At 36.0% G+C, this 24,540-nt stretch overlaps 1 protein-coding gene across 3 annotated transcripts in view; it reads left to right on the top strand.

The window, feature by feature from the left end:
- The first annotated feature begins 848 nt into the window (after window positions 1-848).
- The window catches only part of LOC125274472 (activin receptor type-2A-like), a 35,524-nt gene continuing 11,832 nt past the window's right edge, over window positions 849-24,540 (top strand). Inside the window, exons 1-4 of one of the 3 annotated variants that reach the window (XM_048200899.1) lie at window positions 849-2,326; window positions 22,963-23,170; window positions 23,271-23,374; window positions 23,806-23,960. In XM_048200899.1, coding sequence (XP_048056856.1) covers window positions 2,272-2,326; window positions 22,963-23,170; window positions 23,271-23,374; window positions 23,806-23,960 — 522 coding nt within the window. In that variant the 5' untranslated portion in view covers window positions 849-2,271. The remainder of the gene's footprint in view (window positions 2,327-22,962; window positions 23,171-23,270; window positions 23,375-23,805; window positions 23,961-24,540) is intronic. The other 2 variants (XM_048200900.1, XM_048200901.1) reach the window with 2 other exon arrangements.

Here is a 24,540-nt window from a genome sequence, read left to right as displayed (position 1 = left end):
CTTCCACAGAAGAGACTCAGACCGGCTGAATTATTATTCTGGGCGAAGCTTTAAAAACAATCACTCTTTCTCAAGTGTTCTTGGTATTGAGGAAATGTGTGTTGTGAAATAATCTCTGATGATCATCACTTTTTAAACTCAGCAATAAATGCATTTTGCAAATGTGTCAGCATTTCAAAATCCTTTTGTCAGTATTACCCTATAATCATGATTTAATATTTCTAAATATAAATCTTACTTTTGAGATTTAGAATCATTACTTTTATTGTTCAGAAGGAGCCAAATTACTTACTGATGAATTATTTATTAATGATTAAATTAACAAAATACTGATATTATGATTCATTTTGACTGATAATAGATTTATAAATAAAATAAAATCAGCGCTAATAGACAGAATATGCTCCACTTGTCCTGTTTGATGTTTAATCAGAACTATTAACATGTTTATAAAGAAATTCATTTGTGAAATGAGCAACATGGGCAGCATAATGTTTCCATTCACAGTATCCTGAGGAACTGCTTTATAATTATATCACTTTTCAAAGTAAATAGTGTTTGTTTGTTTTGTTTAAAAATGATCTGCATTGCTTTCGCAATGATGTTCTACTGCCAATAAAGCTGAACTGGACAAAACTGATCTTTTCTCTATTTTTTAACCACCTGACAAGCCCGGGTCACCTGATCAATCTTTGCTCTGATTGGTGAGAGCAATTTACAAGCGGTCTTCTATTGGACAGCTGAGCCGTCCATAACAACGAGTCATCGGGTTAAGGGCGGGACTTGTCGTAATACGAGCTGGTGCTTACCTTCTTTCTGTCCACTTGAGCTGTCAATCAAATGCCTGTTTTCAGTGTTTGGTGTGGAGGCTTATAAATGGAATAAACCAGCAGAATGGTACGAAACCCTTTAAAGTGGGTGGAGACAACCTGGGTCTAAATTATATTTCTTCTGTTTTATTTCTTCGCTGTGTGCTTTGAATTTAGTGCCTATTAAGGCATTTCAGCATCATTGTTTATGTGTGAACGATTGTCCAGATTGCTGCTGAAGCAGACGGCGCTGTCACATGATGTCTGATCCTTTTCTCAGCGCAGGTACGTTTGGACCAATCACAGTCGATTGTGATGATTAGGTGGTCGTTTATAAAAAATCATTTTACAGTGATGGCGGAGTGTAGATCTCCTGCGCATGCCACCTACCGATCCTTGCAAAGAACGTAAATAATAGATTACACGTGTTAGTTATTATATGTTTGCAGTAAGACAAAAACCGTCACGAGACGTGAATTTTGCCCAAGAGGAATGCGGCATATCGGGCCACCGAGCGCCCCCTGCCGGAATAACGCCTCCTTGGACATCTCGAGCTGGAAACATTTGCTGTTCAACGATGGTATGGAAAAGAGGCGGAGGAGGAGTGGATGAAAGGAGGAGGAGTGCAGGAGAGCAAAAAAACCAAAACACTCGCGCTGTTCGCCATGTTGTGTTCGGGAAAACATGAGAGAATATATAGACACATCTGAGGGTTTTTTCAGCGCATATAGAAGATTTAACGTGATAGAAACGGAGCTGATATGATCTGAACTGCGATCAGCTGATCTACTGATCCGGGATCATCCGGACGAAAAACGCGTTTCAGAGGCGCATTAGGATTTTACGGGGGAATATAGTTTATCCGACACTATGATATACACTATTTTTATTTGATGTAGATGTTCCTGTTTTTTGGATCCTAATTTAAACCCTTGAACTGGATTTATATTCGTGTGTTCTGGAATGAAGATCATGACTATGATTATATAAATCTTCAGATTTCTTCTGATCATTTAAAAGAAGCAGAAGATCATCTTGGGATGTTTTTGAACTTGAACGAATCATGGATGGGAATTTTCGCCATGCATGTGGCGATAAACTCCAAATGAGCGCTGTTTCTGTGTGTGATGAGAGTGATCGATATACTGATCAATAAGTTTCAGGACATGTTTCTAGTGTGTAGTGGACAAGCTGCTGTCTCAGGCCACCACACTTTGATTTATAATACAGTATGGTTATATTAATGTTTGATATTTCATCTATGCAAACACAAACACGCGCACTGACCTCCAGGCTGAGGATTTGTCAAATCTCTCAACACTAAACCTCTCTTACAGACTTACACATTGATCCGGACCTGTTTGCTCACAAATAAATGCTTTTGGCAATATTAAAACATTAATTTTAGAGGGAGCGGATTATCAGCTTGGGATTTATTACAGTACAAGAATCTGAACTGAAAATGAGGACAGGCACCAAACTGGCCTTGGCCATATTCCTCGTCTCCTGTTCATCAGGTAGGTAGACATTTCTGCGTTATGTCTTGTGTAATTGTATGTAATAAACTGCACAGCTACAGCCCGTTGACAAACACGCATTTTGTCATGGATTGTGTGTAACATGCTTTCTCAGGCTGTATCGGATTAATTTAAAGCTTTTGCCAGTGACACAAGGAGCTGCTTGTTACTGCCGTGTGTGTTACTGAAGTGTAGCTGGTGTGTATGAGGTCCACTATGATTGTGCAGTTCTTGAACAAAGGTCTCTTATAGTTCCCATACCTGACCATGATTTTTCTGCTTAGTCAATAAGGATTTTTAAAATAACTTGAAGTGTGTATATTCACTGCAATATTTGGTCTAAAGAGCATTTATATTTTGGTCTTTTGATTTAAATATTGAATCCCATTTTGTTAGTAAAATGACTGTTCACTCTGATGAGCTACATGCCATGCAGAAAGTATCTGTAGAAGTCTATCTAGATAAAGAAGTCTCTTCTGCTCATCAAGGCTGCATTTATTTTATCAAAAATACAGTAAAAACAGTGAAATATTATTCCAATGTAAAACAGCTGTTTAGTAAAGTGTAATTTATTCCTGTGATCATAGCTGAATTTTCAGCATAATTACTCCAGTCTTCAGTGTCACATGATCCTTCAGAAATCATTAAAATATGCTGATTTGCTGCTCAAGAAACATTTATGATTAATTATTAATTTTGAAAATCGTTGTGCTGCTTCAGATTTGTATTTTTTCAGGATTCTTTGATGAATAGAAAGTTCAAAAGAAAAGCATTTTATTTTGTAACGCTATAAATGTCTTTACTGTCACTTTTGCTCAAATTAATGCATTCATGCTGAATTAAACTGTTAATTTATTTAGACTGAGCGCTGCTCATTTAGACATACTGTAATTGTTTTAGTCCTACAAGACATAAAGAATCTGCATTGGCATGCAACATCTGGGCTGCGTTCGGCCCCGACAAAACATTGCAAAACGTTTTTTAAATGGAAACAGTGGTGCGTTGAACACCCTGTTCTGATGGCGCAAGAATTGCAACAATGGCAGCTGAGAAGGCCCTTCTTTGTGTTCTTTTTGAAGAATTGATATTCTATATTTTTACTATAAAACTCTTACGACAAACATGTCTTCTTATATCTTCAATTGTTGCATATATCGAGCTGCAGCGGACACATTTGTAAACAAATTTACTTGGACCCATTGTGCGAGCTGTCTCTTCAATATCCATGTTGCTGCTGATTGGGCTGACATTTTTGACACGCCCACCAAACTAGAGAAAGCGTATCTCAAACCCCATTTCACACCGTTTCCAGGAAACATGTTGTTCAACCTGGAAACCGTAGCAAAAGTTTGCGCACCGTTTGAGCTTGAATGTGCCCCTGATGAACAGCCAATCAGGATGAACTTATTCTGAGTTTGAGAAGCAACATTTCTGAATGGGTAGATTTGCAAAATTAAAGACACAGATTTCCTTTTAATAATTCAGACATTTTAATAATCTACTCAGTTCCATCCTGTATGATGCTTTCCCTATTCTAAAGATTCTTTCTCATAATGTTCATCATGAGTGTTTGTCCTGTTATGAGCCTTCAAAACTTCTTTATCCTGAAAACCAGCTGAGAATCGGCCTGGCTTTGGTCAGATGTCTCTCAGATTAGCCACTATATTGGTCTTTTTAAAGATGTCCGAATGCTACTCTGCTCAAGGTTACAGAGTCTGACGCCAGAATAAGACTAATGCCATTAAAGACCAGTATGCTTTGACTTTCTGCTGCACTGGATTATAGAGTTCCACAAATGTGTGTTTTGCTTTTGTGTTTTAAAGGTGAATTTTGTCATTTTTGTAATATATAAAATTAGTGGTCAGCTGATGTGTTTCAGTATCTGATTCTGATATCCGCAGATTTTACTGATATATATTTCTGTATGATCTGTCAGTAGTACAAATGACTCTTGTATTGTAATGTCAGAGTCCCAGTCATACTGTAAGCCTATCATTGGTAGATTGTCTTTCTGGCACTTTCAAAATCTAGCTCAGTTTGTTTTAGCAGGGGGAATGTCTGGGAAACCTGTTTGAAAACAGTCGTTTGGTGATGTTAGTGATGTGCGGAAGCGATCAGACGTGACAGGTGAAGGTGTTTACTGTATTCTAGTTAACTCCAGCCCTCTCTTTCTGTCTTTCTCCTCGTTCCACCAGCCCTGAAATAGGTCAAAGGTCTACAGCAGCCCTCATCCTCTTTAACATAAGCCTGTAGGCTCACGCAGACTTATGCCAAGGTTACAGTCGCAGAGCAAATCCCTCCAGCAGTCCAGCAAACCTCACGCACGACTCTGAGAGCAGCTCGCTGCTGATCAAAGGCAAAATATATTGCATAAATAAGCCTATTCTTAGAACAATAATTTTTTTTTTAAGTTGTGACGTTGTTATTATTATTTTCAGCATTAAGCTTCAAAATATAATTTTTTATTTGTTTCAAGTTTTCAGGTGAAGTTTACCCACATTTGAGTCCTGCAGTGATACTGTTTAACAGATGATCAGGTGAAATCACAGTATCTTTTGTAGAACACTTGTGTGGGAGTCGTAGTAGTTGTTCTTCCACTCATCTAGCGCAGATGGGCAGCGTCTCTCTCGCTCAGCATGTGGGTGGCGTTGGTTGGTGGTTGTGTTTCAGACAGATGTGCCTCTCCGTCCAGCCGCTCTGGCTCCAATGTGTCCAGAGCAGGAAGACAAAACTCTGGCAGACTGAGTTATAGACTCTCAAAGCATTTCTCTTGATGAATCTGCAGATAAACTGGAGAAGACAGAATTTGAATGAACTAAAACTCAAAGCAAGACAGTAAAATATGATCAGGGAGCCGTGCTGTTCTGTGAATGTAAATATGGGGCAGTAAACCTGGGGCCGTATTCACAAAACATTTTATCTTACCACTAAGAGTTCTCCTAAATAGCAGTAAAAGTTCTTAGCTAAGAGTTTTCTCTTAAAAGCTATTCACAAAGCTGCTGAGACAAACTTTTACTAAGGAATAGACAGAAGTCTTAAGCTAAGAGTAAGGGCGGGGTTGACCTCATTGAAATGGAGTAAACACACAGTGATTGGCTGATGGGGGAGGAGTCAGCGATTTAATCATAGAAATATTGTAGAATGAGGATTCATGTTTCCATATTAAAATAAAGGTTTTAAAATACAAATGTTGCCCTATTCAAATAAATATTTTTTTAATAAAAATGTTGCCATAGTCAAAATAAAATGTTGCCATAAAGGTTTTAAAATAGGCTAAGTGTCACTAATTAAACTAGTATAAGTTAATTGTCCACCACTTGGATGTCTGCATCTCAAGAGATTGCAAAATTCAAGCGAAAAATTATGTTTTATAAACAAAGTTTGGGAGAAACACATTAAAACGGTCTTTCTTCAAATCTATAAATAAAAATGTATTGCATTATGAAGTTCAGCAACTAAGGCTCTGTCGCTATTGCCTCAATGGTGTTCAGTGTCTTTGGGTGGATTAGGACTGTTTGTGATTTGGTCTTAGTAACTTAGGAGTCCTCTTGACTACTCCTAACGTTTCACAGATTTAGGAGCTAGTTTTAGCACTAAAATGCTTTGTGAAAAATTAGGACTGACACGCCCATTATTTTTAAGAGTTCCTCCTAAATCGGCAAGTTAGGAGCTACATTTAGCCTCAAGATGTTTTGTGAATACGGCCCCAGAAATCTTAATAGTTTCACATTCTAACTTCACTTTTAATGTCAGTCAAGTTTTTTTGCACTAAAAAGAGTTGTAACTTATTTCTTCATGGCCATTTTCCTTCCTGATCCTTACAATAGAGCTGTTCAGGATGGAGCCATAGCCTTGTGGGCAGAGCTCCAACATACGGCGTAACTTCGAGGCCCGGCTCCTTGTCTCTTCCCGATCCTGTGTCCCTCTCACATCCCCTATGCATTGCTGTCTCCCCTTGACTGTCCCTTCCAATACAGGCAAAAATGCCCAAAATATAACTTTAAAAAAAATAAAAAAATAGAGCTGTTCAGCCATGACGTCAATTTGTCGGCCAACCCAGAAGGCTAATTCAGCATGGCTTCCCTCAGGAATTTTCTCTGGGTTTTTGGAATAGCAGATTTCTATATTTCACACAAGAGTAATGTTTCGAGCACACAGGCTCTTCGTCAGACGAAATGTTACTCCAGTCCACTATTAACATTTTTTGCATTTTTGGAGTTTTGGTTTGCTGACTTTTTTTTGTTGTTTTTTTTTGTTTTTTATTATTTCTTTTGTCAAGCACCCAATCCTGAGCATTTTTTGGCAGTGATGTGTGTGCTTTGGTCCTCTGTTTGCTATATTTCAATAAGTAAAATAAGGTCTATGGCAGGGGTGTCCAACCTTTTTTTTTTTTTTTTTAAAGGGGGCCAGATTCGATATTGTGGACATTACTGGGGGCTGGATACCTAATTTTTATGGGTAAAATTTAAATATTCTTACTGAGTTAGAACTATTCTCTTTGAAAAACCAGTGGTTAATTTTAATTAGTATCATACATTTAGATCATGATAACCACAGGTAAAACTACACATGGCACCTCACTACCATGGTTAAAAAACAACAACAATATGGTTCACTCAAAAAAATGATTCTAGCTGCTTGTTCAGTTTATTTAAATAAAATAAGCTGAACCAACACAAATCTTTAGTTTTTTACTTAATTGGCATTTGCACTCAATTGTATTATGTTAAATGAAATTAAATTTGCAAAATGTTAGGTCAACCTAAACCATTTGTGTTGGGACTACATGAAACATTTATGTTGCATTGATTGAAACTGGGCAGTGGATTTCTAGTTCCCAGGATGCTTTGCGTATGGAAAGATCAGGACAGTAAATGTTGAACTTAAGTGCTGTTTAATGTGTTTTTTAGTAAAGGGTAATACCTTTTAAAGTTTGATGTTCAGTTATATTTGACATTTAAAAGAGTTTATGTTGTGTCGATTTTTTGAGGTTACCATTATGCTGAAGTGTAGACCTTGTGGTTAGGCTCTGGGTGGCTACATGAAATAAAACTATGTTGTTCTCAACAAGCTTTAACTGTGCTAAAGCCAGTGATGAGAAGTTCTTTATCTGATCATTACTTGCATGCTACAAATGTTACACTTAGCATATGAAAAAGTATTATTTTAGTTTAATTTTTATAGAAATATAAATAAATTAGTTTGAGGGCCAGCACATAATTTACACAGTCTACATATGGTCATCAGCTTTACCACTCTCAACAGTCATGAAACATGTATGTCTGTGTACAACAGCTACTCACAACCTAAGAACAAGCGCACATCTTCACCAACGATGGTAACAAAAAAAAAAAACAATGTATACGCTACAAACTCTTTTAAATGTTCAAAATAACTAAACATTAAACACTTAAACACTAAGAGGTCTTTACATTTCCTTAAAAGCGCAGAAAACTTGAGCAACACTGCACAAGGGCACCGGTCTGAATTGCAATAGCACTGGTTGGATCAACAAGAATGTAATTAGGTTCAGGAAACATTCACAGAATACGTCAAATGAAACTGGTGTGATCTCATTCAATTAGGATGAATTTTACTCATCAGTACAATTAACCTAGCTTAAGTTCAAATAAATCAGTTCAACTGTGTGGAAATAGGTGTCATAATTGAATTAAGTTAGACCAACAAGTTATTTTTTTGAGTGTTTCTGTGGTATCCAAAATGGCTTTATTGTAGTTGGCCTATCAAGTTACAACACATTTAGAATAAATACAAATGTACAAAACTGCTAGCTTAAAGGTGCCCTCGAATCAAAAATTGAATTTTCCTTAGCATAGTTGAATAACAAGAGTTCAGTACATGGAAAAGACATGCACTGAGTTTCAAACCCCATTGTTTCCTCCTTCTTATATAAACCTCATTTGTTTAAAATACATCCGGAGAACAGGCGAATCTCAACATAACACCGACTGTTACGTAACAGTCGGGGACTCCGCCCCCAATATTTGCATATGCTCATGATCCAGGCCAGGCGGAACCGCCCAGCGGAATCATCGGAAGTTCTGCAAGCAGAGTGAAGAAACAAGCCAAGCGAGGATAACAGCGAAAATGGCAGATCATGGAAATAAATGTTATGTTCCAGGCTGTGAAGGGGATGTGAAAACTTTTCATAGTCTTCCTCCAGAAAAAAACTGTCAAAAGGCATGGCTGATGTTTATCTATAACCGGATACCGGAACAATTTAACTCAAAGTTGTTAGTTTGCTCTGCCCATTTCACCACGGACAGCTTTTCTAACCTGGGACAATATCAAGCAGGCTTCGCTCAGCGTTTGACACTGAAGAAAGGGGTAATTCCAACTATATTCCCGCAAGCAGTAAGTAGTGCTTTTATCCACATCTTGGCTGTAGAAACTATTTCTGATTAAATGTAAAGTTTCTTAGTGAGCTAACAACATTAACGACCATGTACCCAGTGTTGTCTAGATCTAATGCAAGATGCTAGTACAGTAACAAATAGCAAAGTTTACGTAACTACTATTAACGGTGAGGTTAAAATTTATTACTGTCTTTGTTATATAAATCTATAACATAACCGTAGATACATATGCCAATTCTCTTTTGTCGGATATAATTATAATTTGACCTATATTTAACCAACAACGCATTACACCGAAGCTAACTATGTTAGTTTATTTGCTTACAGATAGCTACAGATACTCGATCCTTCTAGCTAACTTTCTGCACCGTTCAAACTGAAACGATAGTCATTTGACAAGACATTTAGTCACTTTTTTTCAAATATTTTTATTTTTGAGAACTTGTATGACTTGTATGCGTACACCTGTGGAAAAAGATATTTATAGACGATGTAAGTTTTTGTTACTAATAGCTAAATCGTAATCACACTACGGCAGCTGAGTAGTAAACATGACACTGCTTTTTTGGAATGTCTTCTATGCTTTACTTTGGTTGGCTAAATAAATCAAATTTAAAATCATATCGGTAATGTCAATATATTAGAAACAAATTTTCGTTCGTTGTTTAGAGTTGTTATTGCAAAGTGAAGAAGCTATCATTGTAAAACCATACAGCGACACATTATTACAATTATTTTTTTTTACAATGCTAAAAACAAAGTTGCAAATACTGACGTTATGAGTTATATTGTAAAGTTAACGCTATATGCTAGTTCCATTGACGTAACAGTTACGTTTTGCAGGTGCATACTGAAAATAAAGACTAACTTACCACTCAGAAACGTCTATGGCCAATCGCAACAAAATTGGTTGTTCCTCTACATCTGCATCTTCGTCAGAAAAGGCTCAAACATATAAGGTTGAATACCAAAACTCTCCATCGTTCACGCCGTACAGTACAGATTTGTTCGCTATCAGTGTGAGCTACTGGAAGGAGCCGAACAGTGAAACAGCCAATCAGAGCGGAGCACCATATTACTATTCATGAGCCTTCCAAATAAGGCAAAAACAGACCTTTTCATTCTAGGGGCTATTTGTGGGGTTATAAATGGAGCTGTAAAACCATATCTGGACAATTTTCGGCCATAAAAAAGCCACATACCCTCTATGTAGATATCAGGGAACAATTTAAAATGTTTTTTCAAATCACTCAAGGGCACCTTTAAAGGCTTCTTTAATTTGCCATATATTCCATTACTCCTTTAATAAATTTAATGCATGTCTACAATAATAATAAAATTTGATAGGAACATCCCACATTTCTGCCACAATACCATGTTTACAGTTAGTAATCCATGGTAAATGTTTGTGATTTGTGGATTGAAAAGTATTCTAACTGGATTGTTGTCACACAATGTTTCTTCTGTTTTCTGTCTGTTACTGCACAACAAACTACACACATTCAAACCTCAAACGTTGAAAATGAAAGCTGGATGTAAGGACTACAACAGTTGTCCGATCTGTGAAGCATTTAAACTCACATCTTTGTAGTAGCTGTAGTCCTTCTTAGCAACTTTCTTCTTTTTTTTTTTTTTTTAAGCACATAATCATTTCACAATTCCATTTTGACGTATGGAAATGTCATTTGTGTTGCCGAATAAAATGTGAGTTTCTTATAATACTTATTTTTAGGTTACAGTTTGTTCATAATTTGTTAAAATGTGTAAATGACGTGAAATTTCAAGCTCTGATCACTCATATTATTCTACATGTACTGTACATGCAATTTCATGACATTCAAGGAAAATAGTCTTGTACTTTTTGAAATTCATCTTTTAAAATTCTTAATATAAGTAAAATTGTTTAGCATGGAATTAATAAAGTAATAGTTTGACATGTATGCTGTCAAGCATTTCAGCTGTGAAAATCTGCTGACTGAAACGCAGTGAGTGAAAGACACGAGATGATGGCTGTCGGGGCGATACAGAGATATTTTTAATGACCATGTTGTCTCTTGGAGTTTCATGAGCACTAATTCATATCATTGTATACAGCATGAAGGTACGATCTTATTTATGAATGATTTATGAATGAACTGTTCATTTTAAAATCTTCTGCTTCAAACATTCATGATAACTTTCATTAACTCTACAATAAGTAAATTCACTACCAGTTAATTACTCTTCGACATGCCGTAGAAATATACAGAGCTACCTCTAAAACGAGAGTTCAAACACAAAATTCTGACGGCAGCGCTGACCTTAGAGCTTGTTTCTCAGTTAAACAGGCTGTTTTTGCTACTGTTCCTGTAAGACTTCTGATATGATTGGCTAACCTCCATATTTATATGTATATGTGATATGTAAATGTTGGCAGTCATATGTTAATGAGCTTGGGATTTTTTTTAACCTTAGTTTCAGTAATGGTTTTGGTCGACTGGGTTCTTAAAGTTATGAGTTTGCCAGAGGCCAGCTTCAGTTCTTGCAGTCTTTTGCTGGTCCATTATGGAGTCCACATCAGCCTGAACTTTTATTTCAAAAGAGCAATGAAAATACCTTATTCAGAAAGACACAGATAATAGCTTCAAAACAAATTCTACTGAATAATAGGAAATATATTCGGCAGACTCCTCACTCCTTGTGTTTGCTTGAGAACAGGTGAGCCCTAAATATATAGCATAAACCTCTAAAATCACTATGCAGTAATTAGTTTGTAAAGTAAACGAGTGTAAACTTTATGAATTAAATGAGCAGAACGGCATCAGACTTCCGTGTTGCTTTCTCTGTGCTTCTCTCAGAAATCAGTGCTTTCATCAAATAAAATACTACATCACACATTTTCTACTACTTGATATGTCTCTCTCACTCTCTCCCAGAGACTGCAAGCATTTAGGTATTATAATTCGTTCAGATTTGCGTTTGTTGTTTTAGCAGTTTTCAACCTCTGAATATTTTCTTTCAACTTCCATGTTGTTTAATCAGCTATTTTATATAGAGTCCTCTTTGAGGTTGTGGATGATTGTCCTGACGTAACTCTGTACACATTGGTAATTAATAATAATAATAATAATAATAAAATAAATAAAGATTTGTTTGCCTTTTATTTAATATTTAGTAGGGGTGTAACGGTACACGTATTTGTACCGAACCGTTTCGGTACAGGGCTTTCGGTACGGTGCACGTGTGTACCGAAGCATTAAATTGCAACCAATATTCACCACCAATAACCGCAATAAGCTCTGCGTTTTGTTACTTTCGATAAGAAACAAAGTGTCATCCTTCAAATTCTGTCCACGAAATCATGAAGTTTAAACAGAAAATGCCATTTTGACGTGCTTTGATGTGGGGTGACAGATCACTGTACAGGCGCCTCAGTTCAACCGGCAGCGCGAGCGCGGAGCGCAAGTGAATGTGTTCATCTCTTCCTCCTTAATACTAGTTACAGAATAAACATGAAAGAACATCTGAAGGTATGTTGCAAGATTCAGTACAACTTACTGAAACGGTCATATCTCATGTAATCGCTCATTCAGTGTTTCAACGGTGGAAAGACATCAATGAAAGCTTCCGTATTCAACAATATGTCATGATGCATTTACCTCAGAAAAGCCATTCAGTGTTCACAGCTTGTTAGTTCGCTAGAGAAATGAACTCTTTCGCTTAATATACAGGGAGTGCAGAATTATTAGGCAAGTTGATTTTCTGATCATATTTTTTTCCCAAGCACATTTTACCAATTCCAATCCACATCAATCTTAATAACTACTATTAATATTGTTTTTAATCATTTATAAGTGATATATAATTGTTCATGAAGGCTGGAAATGAAAAATGCCTTATATTCAGGTGTGCAGAATTATTAGGCAAGTTTTCTTTTACAGGCAAAATGAGCCAAAAAAGAGATTTAACTCAGACTGAAAAGTCAAAAATTATTAAATACTCATGAGAAGGACGCAATACTAATGCAATACTAGAAATTGCAAAGTTAAAGCATGACCAAGGGACAGCAAAATGCTCATTGGGTCAGCGGGGTCAGACAAAAACAGGTGGAAAAGAAAAGTCACGTTAACTGCAAAATAATTAAGAATTATGTGTGAAACCATCAGGAACCCTTTAGTCTCCAGCGCCACCATTTTCCAGAACTGCAACCTACCTGGAGTCTCCAGAAGTGCAAGGTCTCAGGATCTCAGAGACTTAGGTTAGCTAAAGAATCCTAAAAAATGACCCGCACTTGATAAGAATCACAAGCTGAAGTGTTATAAAATACATGAAGACTGGGTTTTTATAGGCCTTATAGACAGACAGATTGAGAGTGACTCCTGAAGGACCAGCACCACATCCTCTTGTACCACTGTTTGAAGAATTTATCTTCCAGAATCTGGCAGTAAGTTTTGGAAGATCATTTTTAGTCCATCTCTGCAAGACAGACATTTCAGGATAAGAGATGGACTAAAAGTGAACTCAAACACCTTACTGCCAGATTCTGGATAAATTCTTCAAACAGTGGTACAAGAGGATGTGGTGCTGGTCCTTCAGGAGTCACTCTCAAGCTGTCTGTCTATAAGCCCTATTAAAACCCAGTCTTCATGTATTTTATAACACTTCAGCTTGTGATTCTTATCAAGTGCGGGTTATTTTTTAGGATTCTTTAGCTAACCTAAGTCTCTGAGATCCTAACACCTTGCACTTCTGGAGACTCCAGGTAGGTTGCAGCTCTGGAAAATGGTGGCGCTGGAGACTAAAGGGTTCCTGATGGTTTCACACTTAATTCTTCACCTTAATTCTTAATTATTTTGCAGTTAACATGTGTCTTTTCTTTTCCACCGTTTTTGTCTGACCCCGCTGACCCAATGAGCATTTTGCTGTCCCTTGGTCATGCTTTAACTTTGCAATTTCTAGTATTGCATTAGTATTGCGTCCTTCTCATGAGTATTTAATAATTTTTGACTTTTCAGTCTGAGTTAAATCTCTTTTTTGGCTCATTTTGCCTGTAAAAGAAAACTTGCCTAATAATTCTGCACACCTGAATATAAGGCATTTTTCATTTCCAGCCTTCATGAACAATTATATATCACTTATAAATGATTAAAAACAATATTAATAGTAGTTATTAAGATTGATGTGGATTGGAATTGGTAAAATGTGCTTGGGAAAAAAATATGATCAGAAAATCAACTTGCCTAATAATTCTGCACTCCCTGTATGCACTGTATTAGCCAATATATTCATTATTTTACTTAACCTTTTAGTGATATCCTGATTAGGCTATTTAATGTATGTTTAAATAAATCTGATGTTAAAATAACAGCCACTGTGTAGAAATGATTATATTTCAACAACGAATTGGAGTAAAAAACATTTAGAAGTTAATGCAAAAACTGCCTTAGGTGCAGCTTACAGGTTTGCATACAATTTGTTATTTGAGTGTTGATTATTTTATCTAAAAATAAAAAGCAATTGAATTTAGGCTAATAGTTTGGGCTTCTTTCAAGTTAGGGCTCCCTACATAGTTTATAGCATTAGCAGAGATCATTTTTTTTATCCTTAAGAAACTTTTAGTTTTAATTTAATTTAATATATTTAAAGACAAAAACACAATTTGTTCAGTAAACCTCTGTTTAATAATAAAAAAAAGCAATTTTATGTTTAGTTTTCTCTCCACCTGCTGTACCGAAAACTGTACCGAACCGTGACTTCAAAACCAAGGTACGTACCGAACCGTGAGTTTTGTGTACCGTTACACCCCTAATATTTAGTATTATTGTTTTAATTTAAATTACGATTTTTCAATCAATTTTATAATTATAATAACAAAGAATTATTTGATGAGCTATACCAGGCATATTTGTTAAATGAAAACTATGAAGGGAACAAAATTTCTTTTAAAACGGGCTTCTCATGTAATTTTCACGAGCTTCAGCTTAAAGCGAATAGATACAAATAATTTTGAGATTGTAACCGATACATTGGCTCTGCTTTACATCCTTAGTATTATGCTTATATCCTTAGTATGAAATTTTTGGTAATAAATGCTTCTGAATATTAATTAGGTAACATTACATGGCCACTAGCTGGTTTCATGCCCTTTGAAAAGTAACATTTTAAACAATATCTCAATGAACACAAAAACAATTTCCAAAATGTTGACAAGACTAAGTTAACAGCTGTTTAATGTATAACATGAAAGTAAGGTAAATAATATAACATGGAGAACAAAATTTTCAGGTTTACTCAAATTAGGGTGATGCAAAAATGAGTACACCCCACTGAAAGTCTCTGGAGCAAAGCTAAATTTTAGACTAAAAATGTCTAATTTAACAAGAATTCGACCACAGGTGAGTCTAATTATTCATTACACAGGTGTCCAGCAGACAGTTGACTATAAAACGGTGTTAAAACCCCATTTCATGCTGTCAGCAATGGCACCACATGGAAGAGAAATGTCACAAGACCTGAGAAAGAAAATAATTTCTTTACACCAGAAAGGTGAAGAAGATCAGCAAAGCTTTACTTATCAGTCAGAATACTGTAATAAATTACTTATCCACTGAAAAAGTAAAGGAAAGGATTACTGTTCATTTTTAGGTCATTTAATTACAGTTACTTATAATGTACTTGTGTTACATACTGTAAATGAGTTCAACAGTTCTGTGTAAATCAGTATTGAATTTAAAATCTACATTTTTTTGTCTAAAGGTAAACGTAAAATCGTTAGCTGTAGTGCAGTTGCGTGCAGTTGCGCAACTTTGAACCAGTTGGCTGCGTAGTCACTGTCTGAAGATGTCGGCAGAAGTGAGTGGCTGTTTTGCAGAATGGACATATTCCAATTACTTCACTTTTTTGAGGCAAGAACATTACGGTAAAATGTAAGCTATGTCCTAGGTAGAAAAAACTACTCGCGCTCTCTGAGAGACGGTCTTCAGTCAGTGCGCTCTCAACCAAAGCGCACACGCATAGATTTTTGGTATCAAGATTTTTGGTATCATGACATCCCTATTTGTTACTAACAAAAAATTAAGTATTATAGTATGTTTTAATAAAGCTATAATGTTTTAAAAAGCTATAAAAGGCTAAACTATTCCATGTTTGACTCATATTTAAATTATTAAAAGAGTTTCCTTTTTTATTGTCTATCCGGTCAATGTTTATAGGGATTTTAAGTAGTAATTAGTAATGAGTTGAGTTACTTATTGAGTAATTAAATTACTTTTCAGACAGAGTAATTAGAAAAGTATTTTAAATACAACATTGATGATGTAGTTAGTAATTAGTAATTAATTACTTTTTTGAAGTAACTTACCCACTGCCTGTGACACAATACGGCGTACACTGCAGAGGAATGGCATCATGGGTGTCGTCCACGAAAGAAGCCTCTCCTAAAGCCCAGGCACAAAAAAGCCCGTCTAGAGTTTGCCAGGGCCCATGCTGACAAAGATGAAGACTACTGGGACTCTATACTCTGGAGTGACGAGACCAAGATAAATGTTTTTGGAACTGATGGCTTCAAAACTGTATGGCGTCGCAAAAGTGAGGAATACAAAGAAAAATGCATGGAGCCTACTGTGAAACATGGAGGTGTCAGTGTGCTTATGTGGGGCTGCAGGAGTGCTGCTGGTGTCAGGAGCTGCATTTCATTGATGGCATCATGAATTCACAGATGTACTGCTCTATACTGAAAGAGAAGATGCTAACATCACTCCGTGCCCTTGGTCGTCGTGCACTTTTCCAACATGACAATGATCCTAAATGCACATCTAAGGCCACTGTTGGATTTGTGAAGAAGAACAGGGTGAAAGTGATTCAGTGGCTCCTGATCTGAACCCAGTCGAACACCTATGGGAGCATCACTCTCCATCCAGCATCCAGTCTCTAAAAGAGCTCATTCTTGAAGAACGGAAAAAGATAGATGTTGCAAAATGTCGCCAACTTGTTTATTCCATGCCTAGAAGATTTGGTGCTGTCATTAAAAATAATGTACTCATTTTTGCATCACCCTAATTTGAATAAAACTGAAAAATGTGTAATCTAAGTTATATTATTAACCTTACTTTCATGTTAGAAGTTAAACAGATGTTATATTAAACTTAGTCTTGTCAACATTTTGGAAATTGTTTATGTGTTCATTGAGATATTGTTTAAAATGTTACTTTTCAAATTCTGTATATTCATGTAGAACAATGGCACTCTTGCTTGTATGATATTGCTTATGGTATTTAAGTCATTTAGATTAAAGAGGATCAACTTTAAATAGTTTTGCATGACTTTTGTTTGTTTCTCTTTGGAAGCTCTTGTACTTCAGATCTGTAGAGATTCTTCTGCAGGTGTCCAGCTCTCTGTAGATGATGAAGTGATGCTCTCTACAATTTTACACTCGTTTGTATCCTCAGTTATTCCAGGAGGCTGTGAATCCGCATTGGGTTTTAGTGCTGATTTTACAGTATGCTCAGCATCTGAGGGAGGTTATTGATTTTGTGTATTGGATTTGGCTCTCTGTGTGATTTCCTGCAGTAGTTCTTTTAGATTTGAGCGGCCCCTCCTGCACTGGCCTTTGATTTACACGTCTGTCCCAGCAGGCCTGCTGTCCCGCCTCATTAGCTCATTACTGAGAGTATGAGCACTCCATTCAGAGATGAAGCCTGTGCTTCAGCCTCCGCATCTTTCCAAGCTAAAGAGTCGCTGTTACTGTTGCACATTTTTATTCATTTATTTATTTTTTTACTTATTCATTTCAGACAATATTTTTGTACACATTCATTAAATTTTTTATTTAAAATGAAGACGTACGGTGCCAGTATGATGTATTTGGATTTATTTATTTATTTATAGAGCACTTTTCAGGCTACACAGTAAGTACAAAATGCTGTACATTACAAGTAAATAAAGTAATAATAAATTAAATAAATAAAAACAAACAAAACAACAACAACAACATCAATGATAAAATATCCAATAAAAGGTTAAATGCTAGAGAGAACAGGTATGACTTTAAGCGGCTCTTGATGGTATAGCGTACGGGACAGTCTAACCTCGAAAGGCAGGTTGTTCCATAATCTTGGGCCAGCAACAGCAAAAGCTCGGTCACCCTTAGATTTGGATCGTAAATAATAATTTATTTGAGGATCTCAATATTAGATTTGAATTGTATGGCTTAATAAGCTCAACCAAATATTCTGGTGCCATTCCATGCAGTGCCTTAAAAATATATGTCAAGAAGACCTTGTATTGGGGTCTCATCAGGTCCAGTTGTGTTTCCACCTGCAGTTCCTGTGTGTCACTGTGGGTAAATTTGAGCAGATTAGTTGGTAAAAAAAAAAAAAGGTCTTTATATGGCACATATGCCATATAAGGGGACACTTAATATTCAAAGATATTACTGATCTGACTGCATTGACATCATTGTATGTGAACTGAACTGAGCTGGACGATGACATCACTGTTTTCTCCAGAGCTACTATATAGATAATTTAAGTAAATTAATAACTTTATTCACTATTTATTCACTTTTTACAAAGCAGCTTTACAGTGATAACAGGAAAATAATGTAACAGCGTTTATTTTGGCTGTACAGCAGCTATAGAAAATATTGATTCATTTGCTTTGTAAAAAGTGAATAAATATGAATAAAGCTGACTTGACTTGACATATACATACACAGACACACACACATATTATATATATACATATATATATATATATATATATATATATATATATATATATATATATATATATATATATATCACACTCATAGCCATGCGATATGGCTGTATATCGGCACGGCTGTGGTTTGGCTGTTGGTAATCACAGTGTGCTGATATACAGCCATATCGCACGGCTACAAGTGTGATATTGCGTTTATACAACAGTTCGACGGCACAACTGTGTAAATACAAAAGAACAACAAAACACTCTTTTGTGAGGAACTACTTCCTTCCACCATGGATTCAAATCTCAAGTTGACAGTTTAACAGTTGAGCCCAAGCCGCTGTTACTACAAAAACATCACTTCAGAACTAGTAATTAAGGAATGCTGAGTTGCTTAATTGAAGCTTATTGTTATATAAAATAATATTTATTGAACAACAGTATTTAAATTAACAACAAAAGCCATTATGAAAGAAAGAAACACAATCAATCAATAAATAAATAAATAAAAAACAAGCAAACAGTTCAATAAAACATACAAAAGTAGCGCTCTGGTACAGGATTGAAGTTAAATATAGCCTAAATATAAAGTTATGAAATTTAATTTTTAGCCCAAATCGTTTTGCTCTGGAACAAGTAATAGATTAATAAGACCAAAGATTGCCGTTGATATACCCCAAATAAATTATATTTTTAACCACTATCTACATAAGAGCCAGCGCAAATCCCTGAAGCTCTGGCCGAGATGAAGCTGTTCTCTGCGGGTACATGAGTGCTGAACGGTCGCTGACAGCCTGGAGCTCACATCTGCGAAAGCGTCTAAACAAATAGTAAAATAGGCACCATGTTTATATATGAGTCACAAATTTGAGGTCTAAAAAACTTAATTATAATTCTTGCCTAAACTAAAAATTTTGTGACATAACAACAGTAGTATTTATATAAACTATGGTGGATTTGCTCGACCACCATAGTCGCCGCAAGAGTGATACAAATGGTGAAACAGTTCCAAAATATATATATATATATATATATATATATATATATATATATATATATATATATATATATATATATAAACAACAGTTCTTTCTGGTTCTCTGGTAATATATATATATATAAAATGATGACTTCAAAGTGCCATCTGAAATTTTCTTCTAAAATAAGCATTTTTATCAAGCTTGTATGTTTAAGCTCAGTAATTTCAATTAAATGGCAATTAATAGGTCCTTTTCATTACCATTAAAGTGAAATAACATAAATATACAAGCTTGATAAAAATGCTAATTTTAGAAGAAAATATCAGATGGCACTTAGAAGCTTTTGCATCTGAAGTCATTTTATATATATATATATATATATATATATTATATATATATATATATACACACACACTATATATACATGCACAAATATTTACACAAAATAAGAAATTTGCTAAGAAAAAAAAGCAGTTTGAAAGTGGGAGAACGTTTTGTTTTTTTGCGGAGTATATATGCTGAAAGAAAAGACTTAATATCAACATCTTTACACCGAAGAAACAATATTACGTGTGTATACATTTTTTGAGTGTCCATGATGATTTTTCTGTGGTCAAAGCAGGAGTAACTGGGTATTTCACTGCAACAGGTCTGTCTTAATTTAATTATCTTTGCACCTTAATTATTTATTGTAAATGACCCAAAGCTTGTAATGTGTTAGTTGGTTGAGCATTATCGCCCTCTGCTGGTAATAGTGTGATATGTGTGTGTGTGTGTGTGTGTGTGTGTGTGTGTGTGTGTGTGTGTGTGTGTTTGCGTGTGTGTGTGTGTGCGCGTGCATGTTTTTGTGACATATCAGGTCACAAATGTGTATAATGACATGGGTATGACATAGGTATTACAAGAAGAGGTGACTTATCAGGACATTACCCATTTCCCCACTTTTCAAAAGGCTTATAAATCATACAGAATGAGTTTGTGAGAAAGTAAAAGTGTGCATAGTTTCATGTGATGGTTAGGTTTAGGGGTAGGGGTAGTGTAGGGGGATAGAAAATACAGTTTGTACAGTATAAAAACCATTACGCCTATGGAATGACCCCACAATTCACAAAAACAAACCTGTGTGTGTGTGAGAGAGAGATCATACCTTCACAGGAGGATTCAGTGATTAGACTTCTTTATTATCATTGTAACAGAGTCACAACAAAGTTCTTTGACACAATCCAGTTTGCGGCATATAAAAACAACAATTCCAACAAACATTAAAACAACAAACAACAATTTTCAATGAATTTGTAATGTATGAGCAGGGATGAGGCAGAAAATCCAAATGCGAGAAGAAATATTTAATAACAAAAACATAAAGACAGATAATCCAAAACAAGTAATCCACAGAAGGCAGGAGAGCATCGGCAGGAACACACAGACAGGAGCAACAACCCACAAACTACTAGTGAAGCACAGAGATATAAATAGACAGGTTAACAATGGGCAGATGAGTGACAGGTGTAGGTGATTCGATGTAATGGTAACTAATGACACACAAGGTACAAGGCAAAACAGGAACCAAACACAGGAAGTGAAGACAGAAACAAAGAGAACTAAGATTACACTTCAACATAAAAGTCCTACAAAACACAAGACACAGCACAGGGATCGTGACAGAATTAACTCCAATGAGATGTGTGTGTGTGTATACATATATACATACATACATACATACATACATGAGAAGTCAAAAAACTTTTATTAGAGGATTACATGAGGATTCAGTGATTATTCTGCAGATGTTTTGTTAACATTACTAGGGCAAATACAGAATAACAGCTCTGTAAACATAGTTTGTTAGCTGGTGATTTTTTTTTTATTATATATTTTTAACAATGTAGCAAAAGAGACAACAAGAATGAATACAATTTATGACAGGTGTAAAATGTATGAATATGATCTGCTGGGGATTATACAATATGAGCATTAACGAGAAAGCAGACACATGTTGAGACTTCAGGCACAAACACACCATTCAGACTCTCCAAACTCACACGTGACTCCAGAAGAATGAAAGTGACATTTGACATTTAGGAACGAAACATTTCCACCGGCTGAGAACTGAACAAGCTTGATAAGATCGTGAGAGTGATCAGTGCCTGTCGGCCTTTTAATCCTGTGATTTATGAAAGTAAGTTGACTATTACTATGAAAGCTCATAATTATTTCATAATCATGCCGTCTCTGCCCAGCATCCTGATGAAGGCTTTTAATGCTTGTGTCTCAGCGACGCTTGCGTGGAATTCTGTGAATGTTCAGTGGGCTGAAGTGAATGGAAATCTGTTCAGTGTGTTGAATTATTGAGAGAGGTTAAAGACGTCTGTCAGCAAAATGTCAGATTGCTTCATGCGTCGCCTTTCTAGCATTCCTTCCCTTCAATGAGCTGTTGTGGACGAAATACAAGCCCTCTCCCTGACACACACACACACACACACACACACACACACACACACACACACACACACACACACTTTTTCCTGTGCACTGTATACAATCATTCAAAGGTTAATAATTAAAAAAAAAATTAAAAATTAATTAATACTTTTATTCAACAACAATGCATTAAATTAATCAAAAGTGACAGTAAAGACATTTATAATGTTACAGAAGATTCTTCTTCAAATAAATGCTGAACTTTCTTTTCATCAAAGACTCCTGAAGAATAAAATGTATAACGGTTTCCACAGAAATCTGAACTGTTTTCAACATTGATAATAATCATAAATGTTTCTTGAGCATCAAATCATCATATCAGAATGATTTCTGAAGGATCATGTGCCACTGAAGACTGGAGTAATGATGCTGAAAATTCAGCTTTGATCACAGGAATAAATTACACTTTACTATATATTCACATAGAAATGAGCTATCTTACAAGGGAATCATATTGTTTTACTGAATTTTTGATCAAATAAATGCAGCCTTGGTGAGCAGAAGAGACTTCTTACAGAAACTTTAAGCAATCTTACTGACCCCTAATATTTGAAGGCTAGTGTGTTTAATATAAACAGACCATTAAAGCTTTCACTGGCTCTTAAAGTAGTAATTCACCCAAATTTTAGAAAGTCTTATAAGTGCATAACAACTTAAATTTCATTTTATATATTATGATATCATCTCAGACTTGCAATATTATTATAAAATATAAATACAATAAATTTTAAGACACCTTCTGGCCAAATTCTAATGCAGCATTGCATATATCCCTCATGAAGCAAGAAATCCCAGAATGCATTTTGACAAACACAAATTTTAAAAAAACTGACAATTTGACCCAAAATTTGTATCTTATGTGTTTTATTATTATGATTATTGGAGCATTGTGTTGTTAGACATCCAGCTATTGAAATCAGAAGTGCTATTCGACGTGCTCAGCTCTTGGTTACATTTATCGTGTTTGTTACATACAATTTTTTGTTGGAAATCCATTTCATAAATCATTTTAACTTGACTACCTGCTTCATTTCCACCTTAAGATTTTATATGCAATGAGGTTTTAAATGACCTCACATGGACAACATGTAAAATATATTTCTGTGTCGTTCAGGTGCAATACTCGGGCGCTCGGAGACGCAGGAGTGTGCGTTTTATAACGCCAGCTGGGAAAAGGAGGGGACGAACCAGAGCGGAATCGAGTCATGTTATGGAGAAAAGGACAAACGACGACACTGTTTCTCCACCTGGAAGAACCGCTCAGGAACCATCGAGATGGTCAAGCAGGGCTGCTGGCTCGATGACGTCAACTGCTACGACAGGTGCATGCTTGCTTGCGTTGAGTGTATTTCCATGTTGTCTATGATTTGTAGTGCTCAGATGATGAAAACACGTTCTCTGTGTGTGTGTATTTGTGTGTAGCAGTGAGTGTGTGGAGCGTAAGGAGAATCCTGACGTCTTCTTCTGCTGCTGTGAGGGGAACATGTGCAACAACAAGTTTCACTACAGTCCAGAGATGCTTCCGAGTGAGTTCACAAACACATTAATATTCAATGTGAAGCTGCTGCGGCAGAGAGACTGGCCCTAAAATATGATAAGCTAATAAACTACACCATTTCAACATTATTAAAAATACATACTGAGTAACTGAAACAATCTTTGTCATAGAATACACTTGTTTGTTCCCAATCTGAACGTTCTTGTTTCCTTTCATTCATTTTCAAAATCTGAGGTCAGTTGTCCATTGTTCTTTCAGTATGACTGTAAATGATATTCAAACTCACATTAGACACTTTTAACATTAAATAAAGCACATAATCAGTCCCTGAGATTATCATTGCCATAGTTTGTATGTTGTTGTTTCTAAAATAGAATCACATATAGTATAGCTTTCTAGATTTCTAAATGTCCAGATTTTGAAAAGAGTGTCACATTTTTAGTTAATTCTTGTCTCCAGCAACATCTAACCCCGTCACCCCAAAGCCGGACTTGTTTCCCACATTGCTCTACTCTCTGATTCCCGTCATGGCTGTTGCTGTCATTCTCTTCATCTCTTTCTGGATGTACCGGCATCTCAAGCTGACGTACCCACCGCTGCTCGTGCCGTCACAGGTACTTGTGAAACCTTTCTGACCAGTGATCTTTATAGTCTAGAGATTTTTGTAGCTTTCGGGACTCTTTCACATATCATTACTGGTATTAACGTGTATCCATGTGTCTTTTGGGTTACACTTAATTCCAAGGTGTCCTTGTTACAGTGTAATAATACATTTAAGTATGGAGTAATATTAATTAACAACACTAACTTACTGTAGGGTTAGAGTTAGGATTAGGGTTTGATTCCATTTAATTGTGCGCAAATTTACTGTTATTACCACAGCAAGTACATGTAACATAATTCCTTACATTTATATAGAGGTTTTCTGGGTACTCAAAGTGCTTTTATATACGGAAGGGGGAATCTCCTCAACCACTACCAATGTGCAGCATCCACCTGAATGATGCAACGGCAGCCATATTGCGCCAGAATGCCCACCACACACCAGCTTATTGGTGGAGAGGAGACAGTGATGAAGCCAATCAGTGTATGGGGATGATTAGAAGGCCATGATGGACAGAGGCCAATGGGCAAATTTGGCCAGGATGTCGGGGTTACACCCCTACTCTTTTCGAAGGACATCCTGGGATTTTT

Source organism: Megalobrama amblycephala, linkage group LG8, assembly GCF_018812025.1.
Source record: "Megalobrama amblycephala isolate DHTTF-2021 linkage group LG8, ASM1881202v1, whole genome shotgun sequence".
Lineage (NCBI taxonomy): Eukaryota > Metazoa > Chordata > Actinopteri > Cypriniformes > Xenocyprididae > Megalobrama > Megalobrama amblycephala.
This window is presented reverse-complemented; position numbering and strand designations above follow the sequence as displayed.